The sequence below is a fragment of the Strix uralensis genome, chromosome 25 (assembly GCF_047716275.1).
Source record: "Strix uralensis isolate ZFMK-TIS-50842 chromosome 25, bStrUra1, whole genome shotgun sequence".
Classification (NCBI taxonomy): Eukaryota; Metazoa; Chordata; class Aves; order Strigiformes; family Strigidae; genus Strix; species Strix uralensis.
Genome location: NC_133996.1, coordinates 2,380,132 through 2,399,845, shown reverse-complemented (window position 1 = coordinate 2,399,845; position 19,714 = coordinate 2,380,132). Strand labels below are relative to the sequence as shown.

At 47.3% G+C, this 19,714-nt stretch overlaps 1 protein-coding gene and 1 long non-coding RNA gene across 14 annotated transcripts in view; one reads left to right on the top strand and one right to left on the bottom strand.

Moving 5' to 3' along the window:
• The window catches only part of PUM1 (pumilio RNA binding family member 1), a 78,491-nt gene extending 65,349 nt beyond the window's left edge, over nucleotides 1–13,142 (bottom strand). For 9 of the 13 annotated variants that reach the window (XM_074894447.1, XM_074894449.1, XM_074894450.1 and 6 more), the window contains exons 1-2: nucleotides 13,023–13,142; nucleotides 8,511–8,884 (exon numbers count right to left, since the gene is read on the bottom strand). In XM_074894447.1, the coding sequence (XP_074750548.1) occupies nucleotides 8,511–8,873 (363 nt within the window). In that variant the 5' untranslated portion in view covers nucleotides 8,874–8,884; nucleotides 13,023–13,142. Of the gene's footprint in view, nucleotides 1–8,510; nucleotides 8,885–13,022 lie in introns of those variants that run through there. The other 4 variants (XM_074894454.1, XM_074894455.1, XM_074894456.1 and 1 more) reach the window with 3 other exon arrangements.
• Nucleotides 13,143–13,865: 723 nt separating this feature from the next.
• LOC141954580 (uncharacterized) lies at nucleotides 13,866–17,392 on the top strand. The gene is made up of 2 exons (XR_012632210.1): nucleotides 13,866–13,932; nucleotides 14,018–17,392. It is a non-coding gene; the product is annotated as an uncharacterized LOC141954580 (long non-coding RNA).
• Nucleotides 17,393–19,714: the final 2,322 nt, after the last annotated feature.

Here is a 19,714-nt window from a genome sequence, read left to right as displayed (position 1 = left end):
TCTGCAGGTATCTCAGGGGACTGTATACTAGCCCTATATATTAAGGAATCCTCATTTATGTAGAATTTATATTCACCTAGACAGACACACAGCAAAACTATCAAAGGCTAAATTTCACTCTTAATCACAAAGGATTTCTTCTTCCTCCTTGTGCAAGTGATGTTTCCCAGTAAGAGAAAGGACAGGTGGAATAAAACAAAGGAGGAAAAAAAAAAAAAAAAGGCCAAAAATACAGGAGAAAAAATGAGCAAACAAACAAACTAGGAAGTCCTTTAGAAAAGAAGGTGAGAAATCACCAGCTGAGAAATACTCTAGCTGATGATCTAAAAAAATTGTCTCTAGAAGTGCATCATGAAGCCTGAGGGTTTGTGATCTTTATTTTTTGATGTTGGACAACGTTAAACAGATCAGATATCTGCTTTTATTAGTGGTAACAGCGATTGAAGAGGGTTTAAACTATCTATTTCTATTAAGCCAATTATGTTAAATAGGGTAACCAAAGCAAACTAGAAGGCTGCTTCTGTAAGCCTCAGCTCTCCAGTTTCTCCATTTCCCCTCTCCCTAACACTGCTCCCCATGTGGCCTCATTTCAAAGGCTGCCTTTCTCCTTCCCCAGCACTTTCTTATGCCAGGAACTACCTAGCCCCCAGCTGTCCCTCCCTTATCCCACTACCCCTTTCCCCAAGAGTTCTACTTCTGACCAGGAGGCAAAACTCCCAGGACAGCATCCGCTAAAACCGAGGTAGGATGGGCACTGCAAAGACAGGATTTTGTGAAGTTGGAACATGTAAATGGCTGCTTTCAAAATCTCTTTGATCTACAGTAAATTACAGGGCTGACTGCAGCCTTCAGTCCTGCCAGCCAAGCAAATGAACTCCAGGGGATCCCACAGATACTACCATAAGGAATTCGAGGCAAAGCACCCTAAACTTATCTGCCATTCTGGCAAACAAAAGCACGGGCAAGGGCTGGGTGCTGGGACCACAAATCCAAGGGAAGGGCTCATTCCTCAGCCTCTGCTGATGCTGGCTGTGCTCCCCGCCAGCCTGGAGGGAGCCCTCTGACAATTTAAGCTCTGCATATGCTTGATGGGACCACGTCGCTATGAGACCACTCGGTCTGTCTTTCTACTCCCACAGAGTAATGCGGGAAATTGTGTTACTGCTATACTTGTCTGGATAGATCAAAATGTTATGGTTTCTCAGCTCCTCAGCTGAATAGAATTTGTTTCTCTGATTAGACAAGAGATGAGAGATTCTGAGTTCCTCCTGTTCGCACAGGCACATTACCTAGAGCACCTCAAAAGTGTAGTTATTACTTGGATATTTATTTATTAATTCATGCACTCTGCGAGTGTTGTGTAAAGTTTCCATCCATTAGGCCTCCACATTTTAAGTCTTGCTCAATTTGTAATAGAAGAAAACAAAACCAAAACCTCCTTATTTTCTAGTAAAACATTCCTAAAAAAAGTCAACATTACTACAAGAACACTGGGACTGAGGCAGTAAGAACAAGAAATATCAAAAGCATTCAGGCTGCTGCCTGAATAAAACATCCTTAGAATTGAGAGGAGGGGACAAAAAAAATATGGCTGGTTGAACTAGCCTAATAAATACTTTGTAGCGCTTGATTTATATACTCACAAGTTGTTAAAGCCTTTTAAATTAACCAAGGTTTACAAATTTCAGATGAAAACAAATGCCTCCTACTCAGCTGTGGGAGACTGTCTGCGTTTGTCTTGTTTGAACAGCTCACATAGCATGTTATTTAAAAAATATCTACCCTGAGTGCATACACACACACATATATAGTATCTAGGAGAGGAAAAAAAAAAAAGTATTTACCAGCTGACAGCAAGAAAAGCACCGCACACTGTCAACAACAGGCTTGCCCCTAACAACTAGATCCAGGGTTAAAATATGTTGTTCCATCAACTGATTGCAGCACTATTTTTAGTCCTCTCCTATAACAATAGTCGGTAAAGAAAGAATGTGAAGTCACAAGTATTAGACAGGATTAGGTGGTTTAACTACTATTTTTGTAGTAAAGGATTCATCATTAGAATTGCTACTACCATTAGCATTCGAAGCAAAAAGCTATTGAAATTGCAGATTGGCTAATGCTTTACATGGCGTTTAGCCAAGATGATTAATGATTCAGGGTACAGAAATAAATGCAAGAAAGGCAGCCTTTCAGAATGGCTCGGCTTAGCTAATTATGTTTTTCCTCAGATTTTATTCACCAAGGGAAGCGCTTCATTAATGTGGAATTTAGGTTACCCTGCGATGTCTTGGGCACACGTTGTTGGGGTGCAAGCTTCCAAAATACTGGATTACAGAAGAAGCAACCTTAATTTTGCCCCACTAGAGCTGGCAATACCTTGGGAAAATTGTCTTCTGCTTCCCAGATGTGTGTGTGGATCGATGTTTTTGTGCAAGCGCTCAGGGCTACACTAAGATCTGGTTCATTTGACTCCAGGAAGCTTTTCCTTTCCCTCCCACCCTTACTCTGACCTTCCAAGGTTTGAATTCAGAGGGGCAAAAGGGGTAGAGAAGGGATGCAGCAATGTCTCATTCCAGTTCCACACTCAGTCCTTCTGTCAGAAATAGATGCGAGTGGCCCCATGCCACACCGACTGTTGGCAGCAGGGCGAAGGACTAATTTGAGGGTTTAATAACAGGCCAGTTTCACCCCAGCACTGAATCAAGATGTGAAGCGCGGCTCCAGTACAGGGTAACACAGCCAGATGCTCCCAATAAAAACAACTGCCCTAGAACAAAAGTTACCCTTAACAAAGGAAGAGGAGTAACACGATATCTGAGAGCAGATCGCTTGACAGGAGAGAGCGCAGCATCACATGATATCCGCACACAAAGGCAAGTTTGTTCATCACAGACCTGCAAGATCATCATTCAGAGAAGACAGCTTTAAAATTGTCTCAGCATACACCTAAAAGCAACTTTTCAGACACAGGCAACACTACATTCAACGCTCTGGTAAAGCTCTTTGTTAAGGAGATTTCTGATCAGCAGTCAAAATTAACTGTGCCAGTTTGCAAGGAAGAGGCTACGGTGGAGGGATTATATGGCTTGTACCTGACGTAAAGTTTCACCCATTTACAAAAATGCTACGAGCATCACAACCTGTTCTGCAGAAGCACAGATAGGTCACACCAACTCAGCAAACCACAAAAGAGCTGATAAGGGGAAAGCAAAGTTGGAGAGAGGGAAGGAAGAAAACAAGCAGAAACTATGCTCTAATAAAGCTCTATTCAAAACACACTTGGGCGCAATATATTAACTGAAATACTTGAAGTTGTCTTGAAGCACTGAAATTTGCAAATTCAATAGTGTGAAAATATCTTTGCTTTTCCTGAGCAAGCACCACAGCAAAGCAGCAGACTACAAAGATGATATACCACAGAGAAATCCCAAAGCCAGCATATCAGGTTACTCGTGCAAACCCAAGTAGAGCCAGGTATCTTGCACTGCCTGTCAAGGACAGTAAAACCTACAGATTCAGAGGAAGCAGACTCTTAAACTGACTTTCTGAAGACTCCAGGGTGTTTTCTCTCCCCTATACGTGAGAAGGGTTTTCCAATACTCAACCTTAAATATCCAACTTAGCCAATCTACTCATGCTCTTTCTATCTCAGGAAGAATTTTCAGAGGGCAATGCAAATCAGAAAACTAAATCAAATGTTCCGAGTCCCCTCCCCCAAGATACACCTTTACTACAGGGAAATCTCCGCAAAACAAATCAGCCAAACTAGACATTTCATTTCAGCAAGGTATTATGTTCTAAATTATCTGGGTATCAAGTTAGCACAGCCATTTCAGTGTCAGTGTAAGAAAAGCCCTAACCAGTTCACCGTGATACAAGAAAGTACCCACAAAAATCCAACAGATTTAATGAAACATATCAGAAAACGTTCTTCGAGAACAGAGCCATGCATTCTGTCACATGGTGTATGTGATTGAGGCCTTGCTCCGTGCCTTTAAATCTAGTCCAGACAACAAGCCAGATTATTTGGACCACAGCAGCCCTCATACTCTAGGTGCTTTCCATAGAAAGATCAGGAAATCTCGGTCCTGAAGAGTTCACTCTCACTTAAACAGGATTTCACTTGGGAAGAACAAACACCAGGGCTTCTGCTTCCTTAGCTCCCAGGATCTTTTTAGAGGACCTTGCCACAACTTAAAGGCAAACTCTGGTCATGGTGCCTGTCAGCAGGCACCAAACATTGTCAAACAACGTCAAATCCAGGCACTTTCACAGCATCAAGCAGCACAGTTTGAGTAGCAGTGCTCTAGAAGGGCAGCTGCCAGGAGAATCACCTTCTGTCTCCACTTGAATGCAAGCTCCCAGTTAAGAAGTTGCATGGTCACATTGCCAAAAGGCAAAACCGAGCATAAAACGCAGTCCCAGCCCTGTTGCTCTCACTATTCTTCAACAACTATATGTGAAAAATTCCCCACATTCAACAAGACTATCCCTGCAGAGTTCTATTGTCTCAAATTATTAATTAAACATGCTCTCAAAGAAAGTAAATCCCTAAAATCATTTGCTTCTACTAAGCAACTCCCATACTACCCTAACTGCAATTCAGACAGTCTAAGTATATCCATTCACTGTAATTCAGAAGGGACCACCACCACAGCAACTCTCTCTTCACTCCAGTTCAAGAACATACAAGTATGCACAAGCCACAGGAGACCCCATCCAAGAAAACCCAGACGATTTTCCTAAAAACCTGCTCAGTGTTGATAACTTCTCCCAGCTGAATATCTCGACTGTTTTTTCATTCCCCTCAGGAGTAGTAGATGGCTGTTTGGATTTGTAATGAGATATGCAACCTTTCACAACCAAGACAAATCCAAGCGAGGCCATTACTCGCCAAGACCCATCTCGTACATCTTCACTCACCTATGTGAAGAGGTTCTGATCGTTACCCGATTCTGCAGGATAAACAGCACAAACCCCCCTAGTGCAGCTATCACAACTGTCTGCCCAAACAGCCTGAAGAGCGCTGCAGGTGAACGACAGCCTTAACCTCCTCAGCTTACTGACACTTGACTTCATCTTGCTGCTTTTTGTGGGTAAAAAGAGAAGACTAGGCTTTGCAGTCAAGACCTGGCTGATGGAAGTGTCTTCCATGTAAAGTTTGGTGATTAAGTATTTGTAGCTACAATTCTGCCTACGAGTTCAGAGTTTCCAGTCTAGAAGAAAAGTCCAATTCCAGCATTACTGCAGTGCCTGCAAGAACAAAGAGGAATTTATAATACATGTTATTTGTGTGGATGGCGTATCTTTGATACCTAAATATGAAAAATTACATAGCATCTTTAATTGCTTCATTTTATATAAAAACATAATTATCCTCCCCCCCTTTTCTGGAGAAGGAAAAAATGCAAAGGGAAGAGAAAGTGTCTAGGTAAAACATAAAAAGAACCAGCATTTTCCTGCTGTTCTCAGTAAGGGGACATTCTCTACTTCCTTGGGAGCAGAGAAACTTGGTTTTAAGTCATCCCTACTAAAGCCCTTCACAGCTCAATTCTCAGAGCTGCTGTACAAACAAATGACAAGGAGAAAGAGCCAGCACAACCAAAAATGAAAAGCAAGGATCCCGTAAATAAGTTCTGACTCACAATACTCGTAGCTATTTCATAACACATGATGAAATGCTATCATTTGGTAAAAATCACTGGAGTATTATCACCAGCAGACTGAGACAGATGTCTGTCTACATGCGTAACAAAGAAGAAACTAGGATTCAACAATTTAAAAAAATCCCTCTACCTTTAATTACGACCTCCCAAGCTCTAGGCAGGCATTAACCTATATTACCCTATAATTATTTTTTCTGACTTCCCATTATCTTTTAGCTACTGAGTTTCCTAACCAGTCTTCAAGGCAACAAGGCAAGGGCCCTCACTGCATCATCTTTGAAAGTCTAAAATAAAAAGTACAGTAATATAAATGTATATATAAGAAATTGAGACATCCATAATGATTCCCCACCTCTCTGCATGTCCCAGCACTTCCTTTTACTTCTATTCTTGCAGGCCAAATTCAATTCTATCCCAGCTAAGCCCAAGCTGTATTAAATCATTTTGCATGCATAAGACTAGTTCTCGCTCCAAGGAATTTATAATTTAAGAAGCAGATGCAAAGGTGGCCAAAAAGTCAAAAGGAATGGCAGTATTAGGATTACATATATCCTGCATTCTGCTTCCCATGAGTAAAACCCCGAGGCAAACAGAGAACCATGGAAAAAGAGGCACTCAAGAGAGGCTGAAGCAATAAACACATAGATAAAACTGCCCAGCAATCACTGGAGTATACAGTATCAAATAAGACACACAAGAAGAGGGTTGCTACCCCATTTCAGAGCTGACTTTGAAGAAATTAAACACAAAGATTGGTTTAAAGATGCATACTGAATGCAAAACATCAGGACTATGTGATAAATACATTACAGCCAACGTAAAAACCACCAGGAAGTAGAACAGATAAGGTTCCAATGTTAATTATATTATAGTGGCTATTTCTTGAGCTTCAGCTCAGAGAACACATGGGGGAAAATAGAGAAAGCATCACACAGAACCTTGTGAGCCTAATCCTGAAGGTGTATTTTGTCCATACAACCTTCTCAGAAGTGTTCTGCCTCCAAAAAATGCATGAGTTATTTTTTTAGAAGTTCATTTAAGCTAGTACAAGCTAAGGAGTTTTTCTTTCATTAAGTGGTACGTTTATTAGTATCATTTCATTCAAGAAGTTACTGAAGAAAATCAAGCTGAGGAAGCGCAACACATCTACTGACATCAGGGCAAGTCTCTTACAGGTAGGATTCTTTCCTTTGAGAAAAAGTTTAAGTCTTCTGGTTATTAAAGCATGCAGTAAAAAAAGTTCAAATACAAGCACAATTTGAATGACTGGAAGATCTGGGTGTCCCGTCCCCTGCCCCCTCAAACTCCAGTGAGTTCTGTTCTTTGCTTTTAGGGATTTTCAGAGAAAGGAAGATGAAAGTATGAGTGGGAGGGAAAAGGGATTGAGAATTTATGACATTCATTTTAATTCATGAAGTCTTTCCACAAAATGTCCAAACAATAGCAGTTCCTGCCTAAACATCTCCACACAAGACTGCATGACAGGTTTTCTTGGAAAAACCTAAAAGCTGCAGCCTTTCAGTACAAATTTTTTGCTTACTTACACAACTTAAAGCACATTAAGATCTCTTCCATCAATGTCTCTTAAAACAAGTTTTACGTTTAGTGACTGAAAACTTGGATAGTTAACAGAAAAGCTACATCTTATTTCAGTGCAGTTATTTCCTTTAAAGTGATAACTAAATACTATGTTTCCGCATAAGGGAGTAACTACAATAGTTTTCTAACTGCTTAGTTCACATGGCAGTATTTTATGAGATTTTTTCTTCCAGAACAAATTAACAGGGCACTTGGGTTTACTTCTTTATTGATGTACACACTGACTTCAGTGAGGTTGCAAAATTCACTGCAATGTTTGCTTTTAAATGGTCTGGATGGCAACACATCCCCTGGGGAGGCACCGCAGAGGAACAAGGGCTTGTTCGGTTTTATTTGAAAAACTAGAGGCAGGAGATATTCATAAAGGTTGCAAAAGCTTTGTGTCTACTGCTCTAACAATATTTGTGGGAATCGTTCAGTTTCAAAATGTGCTTACACTTAAGTTCTGCTCCCTTAGCAGAGGAAGCACATCTCCTTTGACGAGTTACTTACAGGTCACAGACAGAAAGCTAGAGTGAGTCATGCGCTCATTTAACTCGCAGCACATCTGACAATACAACTACTGAAAAGACTTCTAGTAAACACTACTACCGCGAGACGTTTGGGCCCACTACCCTTTTAAAAACGTTAAGTCAGTGTAAGAAGTTAGCCATGTTTCTAAAAGCAATGTTCCATGACATTCTTAAGGTTCTTCTCATTCAGCTAAGCACATTAATAACTCCTTCCCCACCCCATTAGAACCAAAAAAAACCCCAAACCCCAAAAGAAACAAGCAAAGAAACCCAGGAAAACAAATTACCAGCAACTTCCAGAGCTGTGTTTTTCAATATTGGGAATGCTAAAAACCCAACCTACATGCATTGGCAGTTTTGTAATACCATTACATAAGAATTATTTAACTACAGCAACAGATTTGAAAAGCAGCAGCAGTTACTGCTACACTGGTTCACACATCCAAAAGAAAAAAAAAAAAATCAATAAAGGGAATGATAAATTTTGCAAACATGTATTTGACTGTCACAGAAAGTGGACTGGGATTTCAACACCCTCAAGAGCAGGAATATTTCAGCTTATAGCTACCAAGGCACTGCAGTCCTGAGAAAAGAAAACAAAAAGTACGACTGCTGCCATTTCCAACCACACAATAACCAGCTTAAGCTTTAAAAAGCATCATTAAAAGCATCTATCATCAACCCGATGCGTTCACGTGTTGAGTTTGGAAACATTGAACTTTTTTTTTACCTGATGTTCTGCATGAATGTTATCCCCAGTAGGCCAGCGATGTTTGCTGTTATTATAGCCGCCTCCACCACTTCCTCCTCCCCCAAGCTGCTCACCATGCTGCCTCTGGAAGAAGTAATCCACCATAGCGTCGTCCTGGGAGCGGCCTGCAACTCCTATGGATCCAGGAACAGGACTGGAGTGTGTCCCTGCTGCAAGCGCCTGATTTGCAGCTGGCTGTTGCTGAGCCTGGGACCCTGTTCCAGATGTCAATACAACAGGCATGTTGGGATTAGCTGTATCTTGAGCGTGCTGTTTCAGGTGGGGGCTGAACGAGTCCTGCCAGAGTACTGCTTTTCTCTTCAAAACACACGCAACGCTCATTCCACCAACACCTACGGGGGGGTGAGGGGAGGGGGGAGACACAGCGAGAAAGAGAGAAGGAAAAGAAAACATGAAATCCTTACAGCTTCAGCTTTACATATTAATTAACACACCCATTTTGTGACTGGCAGGGAAACATCACGATGCCAATTCTGACGCCTTTTAACGTAATTATTTGCTCCATTAACCTAGCAACTAAAATATCACCTAAAAATGCACGCTAGCCAAAAATCCCACGTTTTGTGCTGCGAAGCGTTATCAGTATATGCAAGATTGGTGTAAGGTGCCCATTACACTGAAATTAGAACTCCAATTTATGTGATGGACAAAACACCGACTGGAGTGCTGCCACAGAAAATTGCTAGAAAAAAGCCCCCAAAAACCCGATGGAACGCAAATTACACCACCAGTGCCTGCTGCGCGTGTTTACACCTGACAGATTACAAGGCAGATCTTCAATCAATACACAAGTCCCACTGTATCACGATGTGTTCACTCAGTCATGCAAAACATCAAGGCAACAGGTTCGGGTTTTTTTCGAATGCAAACTTAAAATACTGGATTTGTGCTTATGCAGTTAATTAAGTCCCAAATACAACGTGCACTCTTCCTGCAAACTCAGAAGCTGGCTTCGGTCATGAGATGGTAAAGCACACGGGCATGTTTTGTACGAGATTCCCTGGAGAAAGAGCAGCTAACCTCTCGGAGCCCGGGATCTCGGCAGAACCTTCCAGAGCCGGAGCAGCCAGCAGTGTCCACAGCACCAGGAGAAACTGGACGAGTCACAGAAACCGTCCGACACTGAAAATACCCCAAATTACTCAAAATCATCTGCATGCAGGAGGACAACTGGCAGACTAGGCTGAGAGTAAATCACTAATTTACTATCCCCCCCAAATATTTTGATAGCATCCCAGCAGCACAAAACCACACAAGTTAGTTTGTTATTTTAAGATAACATTATCAGCTGACCCTGAGAGCAATAAAGGCATTACACATGTGAACAGAAAAGTGTTCTCCCCCATTATGTAATGCTCAGCCAATGCAGAGCACACACACAAATCGAATTTGTTTTTAAAGGCATAGAATAGTCAGAATTATTATTTTCTAAAAAGATTGCTAGTTTATTATTTCAGTTACTTAAATGCAATCCCACAAATACCACAGAGAGTTATAAGGATGAAACTGGGGCGGGGGGCAGTGGGTGTTCAGCCCTTACAGGCTCCCACCACAGCTGCATACCAGCACGAGAATGCTTTTACTCTTGTACCTTGGTGGCTGTAAACCTTGGCCCTGATCCTGACAGCAGCTCCGACAGCCTGAAAGGCAGCTCTGTTTCCTCTCTGCTCATCATAGTAGTTTTGAACAGTCAACTACTACAAGCAACTTCCAAGAACAATTTTCTAACAGTAGAGAGAGAAAGCTTACACAAAAAAATCCCAATCCTATCTTTGATCAAACTTACTCAGGTTTGTCCCACTAATTGAGAACAGTGTTAATATTCAGAAGAAAATGACTATAAGAACTGCAGAGATAAGATTTTTTTAACTGCACCTACAACATGCATTTGTTGACACACACACCCCCAGCCTCCACGGCCACATAAACAAGCAACTCTCCAAAGCTTTTTATACATTCAAAGACCTTCACAACTTAAATACCCACAACATACAACAGAACTAACTTCTCCGTCTTTCAGAAAGTCTGGAAATCACTACCTTCCCCAAATACTTCACAAAACACTGTGACAATACCCGATATTACTAAACCTTCACTGATTTTTAAGAATACAATACTACAATTTTATGGCATTTTCCCGTTAGTCTCCCCTTAATAAACATTACCAAAATCCTTCAGTAACATGAAATGAAGCAATAAAGCTCTTCTATGCAATAACAAAAAAAAAACCCAATGAAGTAATTACTGGTAAGAAATTCACTTATCACCACGTTGGGGTGTACATTAATTGCAGACAATGAACTCTGAGCAGCCTCTACGAAAGGAGGTTACATCAGAGCAGTCTTTTAAAAAAATATAGGGAGATACTAGGAATCCACAAAAAGTTTGAAGTACCTATATACTGTGACAAGCCCTGCTTGCAAGGGAAATACCACATGTACAAAATTGCGAGTGGAAGTCTGCACAGCCACAGTGTTACCTTCCTCCCTCAAAAGGCCACGGGCCGCAAGGTCCTTCTGTTCACCAGCATAAATTCGTTTCTGGTTTAATTTGCACATAAATCGTTAATAACTGCGTTACTATAAAAATTAGGGATTTTTTGAGACTCTAGAAAGTCTCAGTCAAGGTACTGTGAAGATCCACACAAGTGCCTCCTGCTCCCAGACGCTTCCTCTTTCGTCTAATACAGACAAGGCAGCTCCAAACACAAGAGAAAAACTTGGCAAAGGCGACATTTTGAAAGGGAGCAAAGGGGAAAAGAGCATTCTGGGTAGTTCAAGTTTAGTTCCAAGACGTGTTTTTATAGAAATGCTGTTGTTAAATGCAGCGGACAGCTGAATCCTGTCATTCAAAGCACACAGAGTATCAGAAATATGTTAAGTCACCTACACAACGCACATTCATTAGCTAACCGGCAGCTGCAAGACTCGCCGTCAATGGCTACCAGGACCCTTTTCATTCCCAAACTCTTAGTGAAAATATATAATCAACTTTCCCTAGGTAAACCGTTTGCTGGGAAGAGTTACATATTTACAAACAAAGGTTTCTACACTGCTACAAAGTGCTCAAAGCAAACAATTTTCCTCCTCCCTTGATAAAAACATTGCGTGTAAATAAACCACTCTGTTATCATTACAGGCAAAATACTTTAGATTATGGGAGGTTGCACAAGCAACAAAAACTTCGGAGACATCTCCAAGCAAGTTTTAAGCACGAGTGGCAACGACGCTGAATAAGGCAGCTTTAATCCGCATAGAGCACAGCTACACGTTCAGATCTTCACTGCTCTTATTCTATATTCCTCTAAAAATAACAGGCAATATTAAAAAATTAAGTCAGCACAGGATGCGTGTTTCAAAAAGTTCAATCACGAACTATAAGAGAGTTTGGGTTGGGTGGGTTTTTTTGGAAAGTTAGACTGGAAATTAAAGCACAGCCATTGTTCGTGAGCTGTGTGGCCTACCAAGAACTTTTAACGTTAAACCTTGTGTTTTCCTGAAAACCTGGGGAGACGCAGCAGGAAGCGGGTAAATTGATCACCGACCGAATTGCTTAAACCAGCATTAAAACACTGTAAGATAAATGCTACCCCTTACCCCACCTCCCTCGATCTTAATAAAGGAAATTCCTTACTCATGATCTGTCTAATAAAATCTCTGTTCAGAGCAAAGTTATTAAACACTGACCAAAAAAAATAAAACCGAGTATTTCTCAGGTTGGGGCAAGAGACAGACTCTTAAAATTACAAGTGTGCAATTAAAAAGGGCCAAACGCTGTTATTACGCGAAAACGAGATAAAAACAAGGGAAAAAACCCACACAAACACAAAAACCCCAGGGTCACCCAGCCCATCAAAAAGTATTGTCTGCATTTTCCTTCCCTCCCGCTTGCGAGACACCGTCCCCCTCCTCTGCCAGGGACACCCAGAACCCCCAGACGGCCCCCCAAGGCCGGGGGGGTGGGGTGGGGGGGGAACCCAACCACCGCCACCGCCGGGCCGGGCCCCCCGGGGCAACAAAGCGGCGCCTCGGCCCTCCCCGCCGGGCCGGGCCGGGCCCCCCCCAAGGAGAAGGGGGAGCCCCGGAGGGGTCCCCTGCGGCGGGCCGGGGCCGGGGGGACGCAGGCGGGGGGCGCCGCCGCCGCCCGGCCGGGATGGGCCCGCACCCCCCCCAACAATAACAGCCCCCTCCCTGACGGCCGGGGCGCGGCGGCGAGCGGCCGGGGGGCCGCTGACGGGAGGCGGGGGCCCGCCGCACCCCCCCCGCCTCCCCGGTAACAATAGGGGCCAGGCCCCGGCCCCCGAGCGCCGACAAGGAGCCGGGCGGGAGAGCCGGGCGCAGCGCCCCGCCGCCGCTCGCCTTCGGGGCGGCCTGGCGCCGCTCCGCCCGCTCCCCCCACCAATATGGCCCCACCGGCGGCTCCGCTGAGGTGCGCGGCGCGCCGGGGGCCCGGTCCGGTGCCGATACTCACGGGCGGAGCGGTAGGATGAAGACGGATCTCGGCCCCCCCCAGGCCGCTCGCCGCCTGCCTCTCCCCCTGCCTTTCACTCCGACAACATGGCGGCCCGGCGGGGACGGCGCCGCGCTGCACGCCGGGAAGGCGAGGCCGCTCCAAGCGGCGCCGGGCCGCCGCTCCCCCGGCCGGGCCGGGCCCTGCCCGCGGCCGCTTCCCGCCCCCCCCCGCACCGGGAGCGCCGCGGGGGGACAGGCCGTGCCCCGGCACCCTCCTGCGCGTCCCCTCGCGGGGGTCGCCGCTCCCCAGCCAGGCCCGGGCCGGCGTGGGGCCAGGCCCAGGCTGGGGCCAGGCCAGGCCCAGGGGCCTCAGGCTGTAAGCGTGGCCCCTTCCCCAGGCGGGGCCGGGGCGCAGAGGCCGCACTCGGCGCCACGCCGCCGCCATCAACTCTCCCTCGGCTAACGGGGCTGGGATTGACCCCCCACCGCTCCCGGCCTTGGGCACCCCGAGCCCCCCGGGCCCGCACCGGGCGGGGGGGAGGCCCCAGGCGGCTGCCAGCCCCCTGCCCGAAGCAGCAGCCACCCACCCTCCCGGGGCCTGCTCGCACAAAGAGAACCGCACCGGAGGCCCGACGCACAGGCAGGGCGAGCGGCTCTTCCTCGCCCCACGCCTTTACGAGCCCAGTGCCAGCAGCCGAGCAGTTCTGGGGTGTTTTCGTGCCTCCACTCCCCTTCCCCACAAAGTCAGGGCTGTGGGGAAACTACACACCCCAGTGTGCGCCGCTGCGGCGCCGGCCGCGCTCACGGCCTGGCCATAAAACAAAGCGCTGTACCCTGGGAGCGGTAGTTTGGGCAACAACACCTCCATGTTAAAGGGACAGCTCGCTCGGGAGCGGCGGCCGTGGTTCTGTGCCCCCTCCTGCACTGGGGTGGGTTGGGCTCCTGTGTTTTGGGGGGAATTTAGCACCCGCGCGTGACGCTTAGATGTAATATTTTTCTCTCCCTCTTGGCCAGGCAAGAGAACCACGCTCAGAAAGCGGGAGGAAACTGCCCACGCAGGGAAGCGGCTCGGGACATGCCCTCGCATGCACGCGGAGAGCAAACAAGCAGCGGCCCGGCGCAGCAGCTGTAGCGTTTCAAAGGGCTTCGTCAGCCGACGGGGTCGTTCAGACCACACGGGCCTCGGCGAGAGATCCCCCTTACTCTGAGCTTTTGTGGGTGAAGCAAGCGGGTTGTGGTATCAGGTACAAGAAGTTACTTCAACCCCGGTTTATCACAGTCGTGTAAGCACAGGCAGAGCTGGATCCAGCTGAGATCTGGCTGCCTGGCTCGCATCCATCTTCTCCCCGAAGGGCTGCCGGGGTGATGGGTGTCTCCACTGCCATGATGCCTCTTCCAGGCGCCCACGCCACGACCGGAGCATGCGGCCCAGCCAGCCAGGGCTTGCGGGGAAGCGAGGCCTCACCCTGGCCACCCTCCAGAGCGCTGGGGAAATAAAGCTCGTGGCTGCAACCTGGAAAGTGCTGAGTACCCCAGGCTTAGCCTGACAGGGGACCTTCAGGATACACAGTTAGCCAAGGCTTTCACTGTTGATGCTGGTTTTTAAGCCAAGCCTTGTATAGCCACCCAAAACTTTTTTTGGCCAGCTCCAGCGTGGCTTACTTTACCTGGCAAAACCCTGCTGTGATAAACTCAGCTCTGCTGGGTTCAGCTGCCTGCACCACAGCAGCATGTTGCCCAAACGGGTGTGTGGCACTTGGCATGGACCCCCCTGCCCTGCTGCCACGCGGCCGTGACGGGCCCTGAGCACCCCACGAACAGCTGCGGTGTGGATCCTGTGCAACGAGTAGCTCCTGTTAGCGAGGCCTGGCTGCCCCCAGGCTCTTCACTGGAACAGGAACATCAGCAGGTTCTTCTGGCGAGCGTCCCTAACGAAGATGCAGCTCGTTTTGCTGAGCTGCGCTGCCCTGTTACAAGGAAAGTGCCTTGGTGATGCAGTCAGCCTGTCAGAAGCACACTTGTGTGGTGAGGCTGCATCAGTTCGTCACCCTCCAGCTGGTAGAGCCCTAAACCTGGCTCTCCATGCCATGGTGGGCCATGCAACGTCCCCAGCACACCACCGGTGTGAGCAAGGACGACCTCTTGGCATAGTGGAGACATGAACAGTGAAACTGTCGTCTTCACACTGAAGCAAACAAATATGTCCAGACACTTTTCTCCTTTGGTTGCATTCTGCAACATCTCCTGAACGTTCTGGGCTGATACAAGACATTAGTGTTGGCTCCTGGGTGACGAATATTCGAGTTGCAAAGCGTGAGAGGTCAGGAGCTCTTTCCCACGCTGTGTCCTCGCTGCGCAGCCTGGGGGAAGGAGCGTTGGCAAGTCCCTACCCGTTTCTGCTGGCCAGCTTTTGGCGTGCCGTGCTTGCAAACTGGCAACCTCAGCACCCCACCTTGCCGGTGGGGCCGCCTGTCCCCGAGCTATCGTGCTGGCCGTAGCACAGAGATCCCCAAGCAGCGCTGACCCTCCGCTGTGAGCCAGAGATAACAGCTACGCCGCAGAGGGCTGCAGCACACACCCAGGCTGCTTGCTGACACTAGAAACATGGTTTGTGTTAATTATACCTGGGATAATTACTTTTATACCAGTATAATGAGAGGGGGAGGGAAGGAGTCCTCCTGTGGATGAAGTATTAGTGGTTAAAACCCGCTTATGCCAGTTAGTTTATTCGGTTTAGGAAGAAAGGTGCAGAGAAATAGCACGTGGGGACACGCAGCCCTATGGCTATGGGACTGAGTCGGAGTTGGGTCTCACCTCCAGCACCTCTGTCCCTCCCACAGCTTTTTCTGCCTCCCACTGCTGCCATCCTCTCTTGCCCCTCAGACCTTGCCTGAGCTCCCAGCTTATTGCAATCCATGGAAAGTTTCCCACACGCTGCTCCAGAGACTTCAGATCCATGGAGGGCAGGCAAAGTGGGAGGAAGAGGCAGTGTGGGCAGTGAAATAACTTCCACCTCCATGGGAGAAACCTTCTGGAGGTGGAAATGTCCTTCTGATCTTTGTTACGCTGTTGACCATCAAGGGCAGACCTGGCTCCCTGGCCCTGGCTCACCCTGTACCAGTCCTGGCATAAGTTATCCTGGGCTTTGTCTTCAGTCTACAAAGAGAAAAAGGTGCCTCCAGAAGGTGGTTGATGTCCTTCTAACCTCTGAATGACTCACTAGAAGCACCTTTCTCCCTCTGTTGACTACAGAAGGGACTTCAGTCGACTGTGCTCTTCATTAAACATCAAAGTTACACGTCCAAAGCCAAATGCTGAAATCCAGACCCTCAGCCATGCTCTGCCCAGACTCTGTTCCTGATGGCACGATGCCCAACATGACTGTATCTTCGCTTTGAAGGAACCTTCTAGTCTAAGACCAAATAAACACAGCGCTGCTGTGATTCATGTTCCTCGGAACAGAGCTTCCTGCAGCTCGATGGGGAAGACACATGCACAGGACAGGGGATTCAGCTGGAAAATGAAATAGATTGAGTAACTCCATAAATCACAGATGAGTGGCTTCAGTACTGCCCCCAGACAGACCTGGCCCTCCCCAGCCTCGGGGAAGTGTAGAGAGGTCCAGTACTTTTATTTCAATGACAACTTTGTCTCTGAAATGAAAAGCCAAATGGGAGGAGAGAGTGTCCCCCCACAGTGCCAAGTTCTTCAGTGGGGCAGCAAAATTTTGTTGGCTACCAAAAAAAAAAAATCCACTGGATTACTTGATTTTTTTCTAAACCAAGCTAAAACTTGCTGAGATTTTCATGAAGGATACTTTCAAAATGTGCCAGCTTGACCGAAAATCTTTAAGAGCCAACTACATCATTCAGCTTCATCACTGGGACAGTGTTTCATCAAACCACATTGCCTTGAGACAAAAAGTAATGACCAGCCCTGCAGCTGGGCAGCCTTAGTACTTGTTCATGAACATGGGCTGCGTGCTGACCCATCCATCGCTCCATCAGCTGCTTCACAAAGACAGTCAGAGACATCAAATCATGGACCTTTCCCAAGGGACCTTCCCCAAGAGAGCCCACTCCCACCTGCATGCAGATGCAGGGCGCTCACGTAAATGCTTTCTGGGTTGGACTTGTCGTCATCGGCCAGCCTAGACAGGAAACGTCCCTTCATTTCTGCAGCAGCTTTCAGTGATCAGATAAAACCGTGGTTTTCACCGACACTTTTCGCCTACGGGTTTCCATGCTCTTGTTGAGAAACCCAACGCAGACGTTTTCAGGAGACAACAGCCAAGTGTCTAAAAGCGGCTGGTGAAATGTTGCAGTTATGGCAAGCTGAAGGAAATTCTGGCTGCAGACCCACCTGACAACAGTAAAGTCTGAAAGTTTCATTTTGGCTGGAAAATTGCTTTTTCTTGCAGAAATACGCCCCCTTAAAATTAAAATTTTTAAGTAACTCCCACCAGTCAGCTGTGCTCAGTGTTGTACTGAGCCCAACACGGAGTCCCCAGTCCTGGGTACAACAACAACCAAGCAGCTCTGGGGGATGTCTTGAGGGTCATTATCAACAAATCCCACTATTTCCTCTCTGTGTGCAGGGAGACAGCTGGCAAAACCATGCCAGACGTCCCATGGCTAGAAAACAGCCATCCCAATGCCTTCCTCTGCATCCTGGTGATGTCCTCTGCTGTCCTCCTTCCAGTTTGCCATGGATCACAGAGCCACGGCAGAAGAAGACAGCCAGAGGCAAGCAGCAAAAAATGCCCTGGAGAAGTGGAGATAAATCTAGGGTGGATTTATGGGATCCAGAGTGGGTTAAATCCAGGATGAGAGGAGGCACACAGGAATTCTTCTCACTCTTATGGGGTCAAGAAGGTATTTTCCCCAGGGACCAGGCAGTGAGAAATGTTTTTGGCAGGGTCACTAGCACACAGGGCCAAATGTCATTTGGGAAGGGTCCTTGAGTGCCCCTTTGCCACCCCACTGATACAGTCTATTAACAAGAAGGTAATTGAGAAACTTATAGAAAAAGCAGCCACACAAAGAACTGACAGCAGCTATAAACCAGAAAAAAGGAAATTATTATTCAGGCTTTCCCCCTGGACCTCGCTGCTGAGATGTGTCATGGCAGCAAGGAGCGGGGCTGAGCCCTGCTCCACATTCCTACCTTTTCATCAGCCTTTTTAACTAGCCGCCAAGCCCTGTAGGGACCCAGACACCAGAGCTGCAGAGAAAACAGGAGCTCTGATAGATGCTGATGGATAAAATAAATGAACACTTGGGGTATGAACAGCCATTCCCTCCCTAGAGCCCTGTGGGCAGTAGGGCTGCGCTACGGAGGGCCAGCAGTTGGGTTGAGTGCAGCCCTGGGAGCCAATGGCATCTGAAAAATCCTACAGCTCAGCCAAGCAGCTGCGGGCAGGAGAGTTCAGGTGGTGGCACTTTCCTCCCGAGAGAGAGGTGATGGCGGTGTCCCCGCTCAGCATGGGCTGCTGGCCAGGGCTTGGTCGATACCCAGCTGGAAAGGAGCTGGCAGGCTCCAGGGCTGCTCTTGGCCAGTGCTTGCCAAGTCGTGGTGGAGACTTGTCCTTGCTCGGGGCGTCCCACCCGCAGCAGCTGTCCCTCCAAACGTGTCCCAGGCCAGCCACAGCCTGTGGAGTCAAGGGATTGTGCCTATGTATGGTCTAGCTAGATCATCCCAAGATCCCAGCTAGATCCTTACACCTACCCACCTCCCTTCTTTGTGAGCCCCAGGAGGGTATAGACACTCACCAGGAGCAAGGGGATGGGACACAGGGGTCCCTCTGCTATTGATGCCCCATCAGTGAGGCAGTTAAACTCTACCTGGGGACATTTCACGTCCACTGGTGGCATTTTGTCCCCATATGCTGTCACTGGTAGAAGCAACACCACCTCCTTCATGGGTGCTTGTGAGATTCCCCTTCTTGGGGTTCATCCCCCACACCATCATCACAATTTCTAATCATTAGAGCTCCGAAGCAGGAGGCTGATTAAGCTTTCCAGCTTGTTTGTTATCATTAAATATATCGACGCTGGGTTTTCTTGACAGGCAATTACATGACTAAGCCCTTTGGAAGCTTGCTACCTTCTCAGTCCGCATGACTTCTTGCAGTCCCATGGCCTGATTGTGTTTCATGGGGAGCAATTTCCTTCTACCAGCTCTGCATTTGCCATTTGCATTGCATCAGCTCTTCCTCGGCGCTGGAAAACAAGCAGGAGGGATGCTCTGACTTTCTCCTGCCTCTCGAACATCTCCTGAGCTGAGCCAGGCTGGAGTATCCCATCAAGACCAGTGGATCCTTACCCTGCAGACAGCTATTTATTGTACCAACTGCTGCTGTGGATTTAAATCACCCACTCTGGAAACGTAGAGGCTGTGCACATGGAGGCAGGTTCACAGGGCAGCAATACTCAAACAGGAGCAAGAGGATGAGTGATGACTTTGCAAGGGGTCGGTCAGGCAGTAAGTTTTCCCAGTCCCCAACACCACCTGTTCTTTGCTTCCAGCTTTCCCAGACCTTATTTCTTGGGGTTTAAGTTGTCCAATTCGCTCTTGTCCTTGTCACCCCGCAGAGGGTGAGAACACGCTACTGCCGCCAGGCCGTCACGGTGGCCTCCTGGGGCCCTCCCCAGGGCACAGCTATCTGCACGCTGCGTGTTCAAGATGCATTTCCTGTTCTCAGTTAAGAAA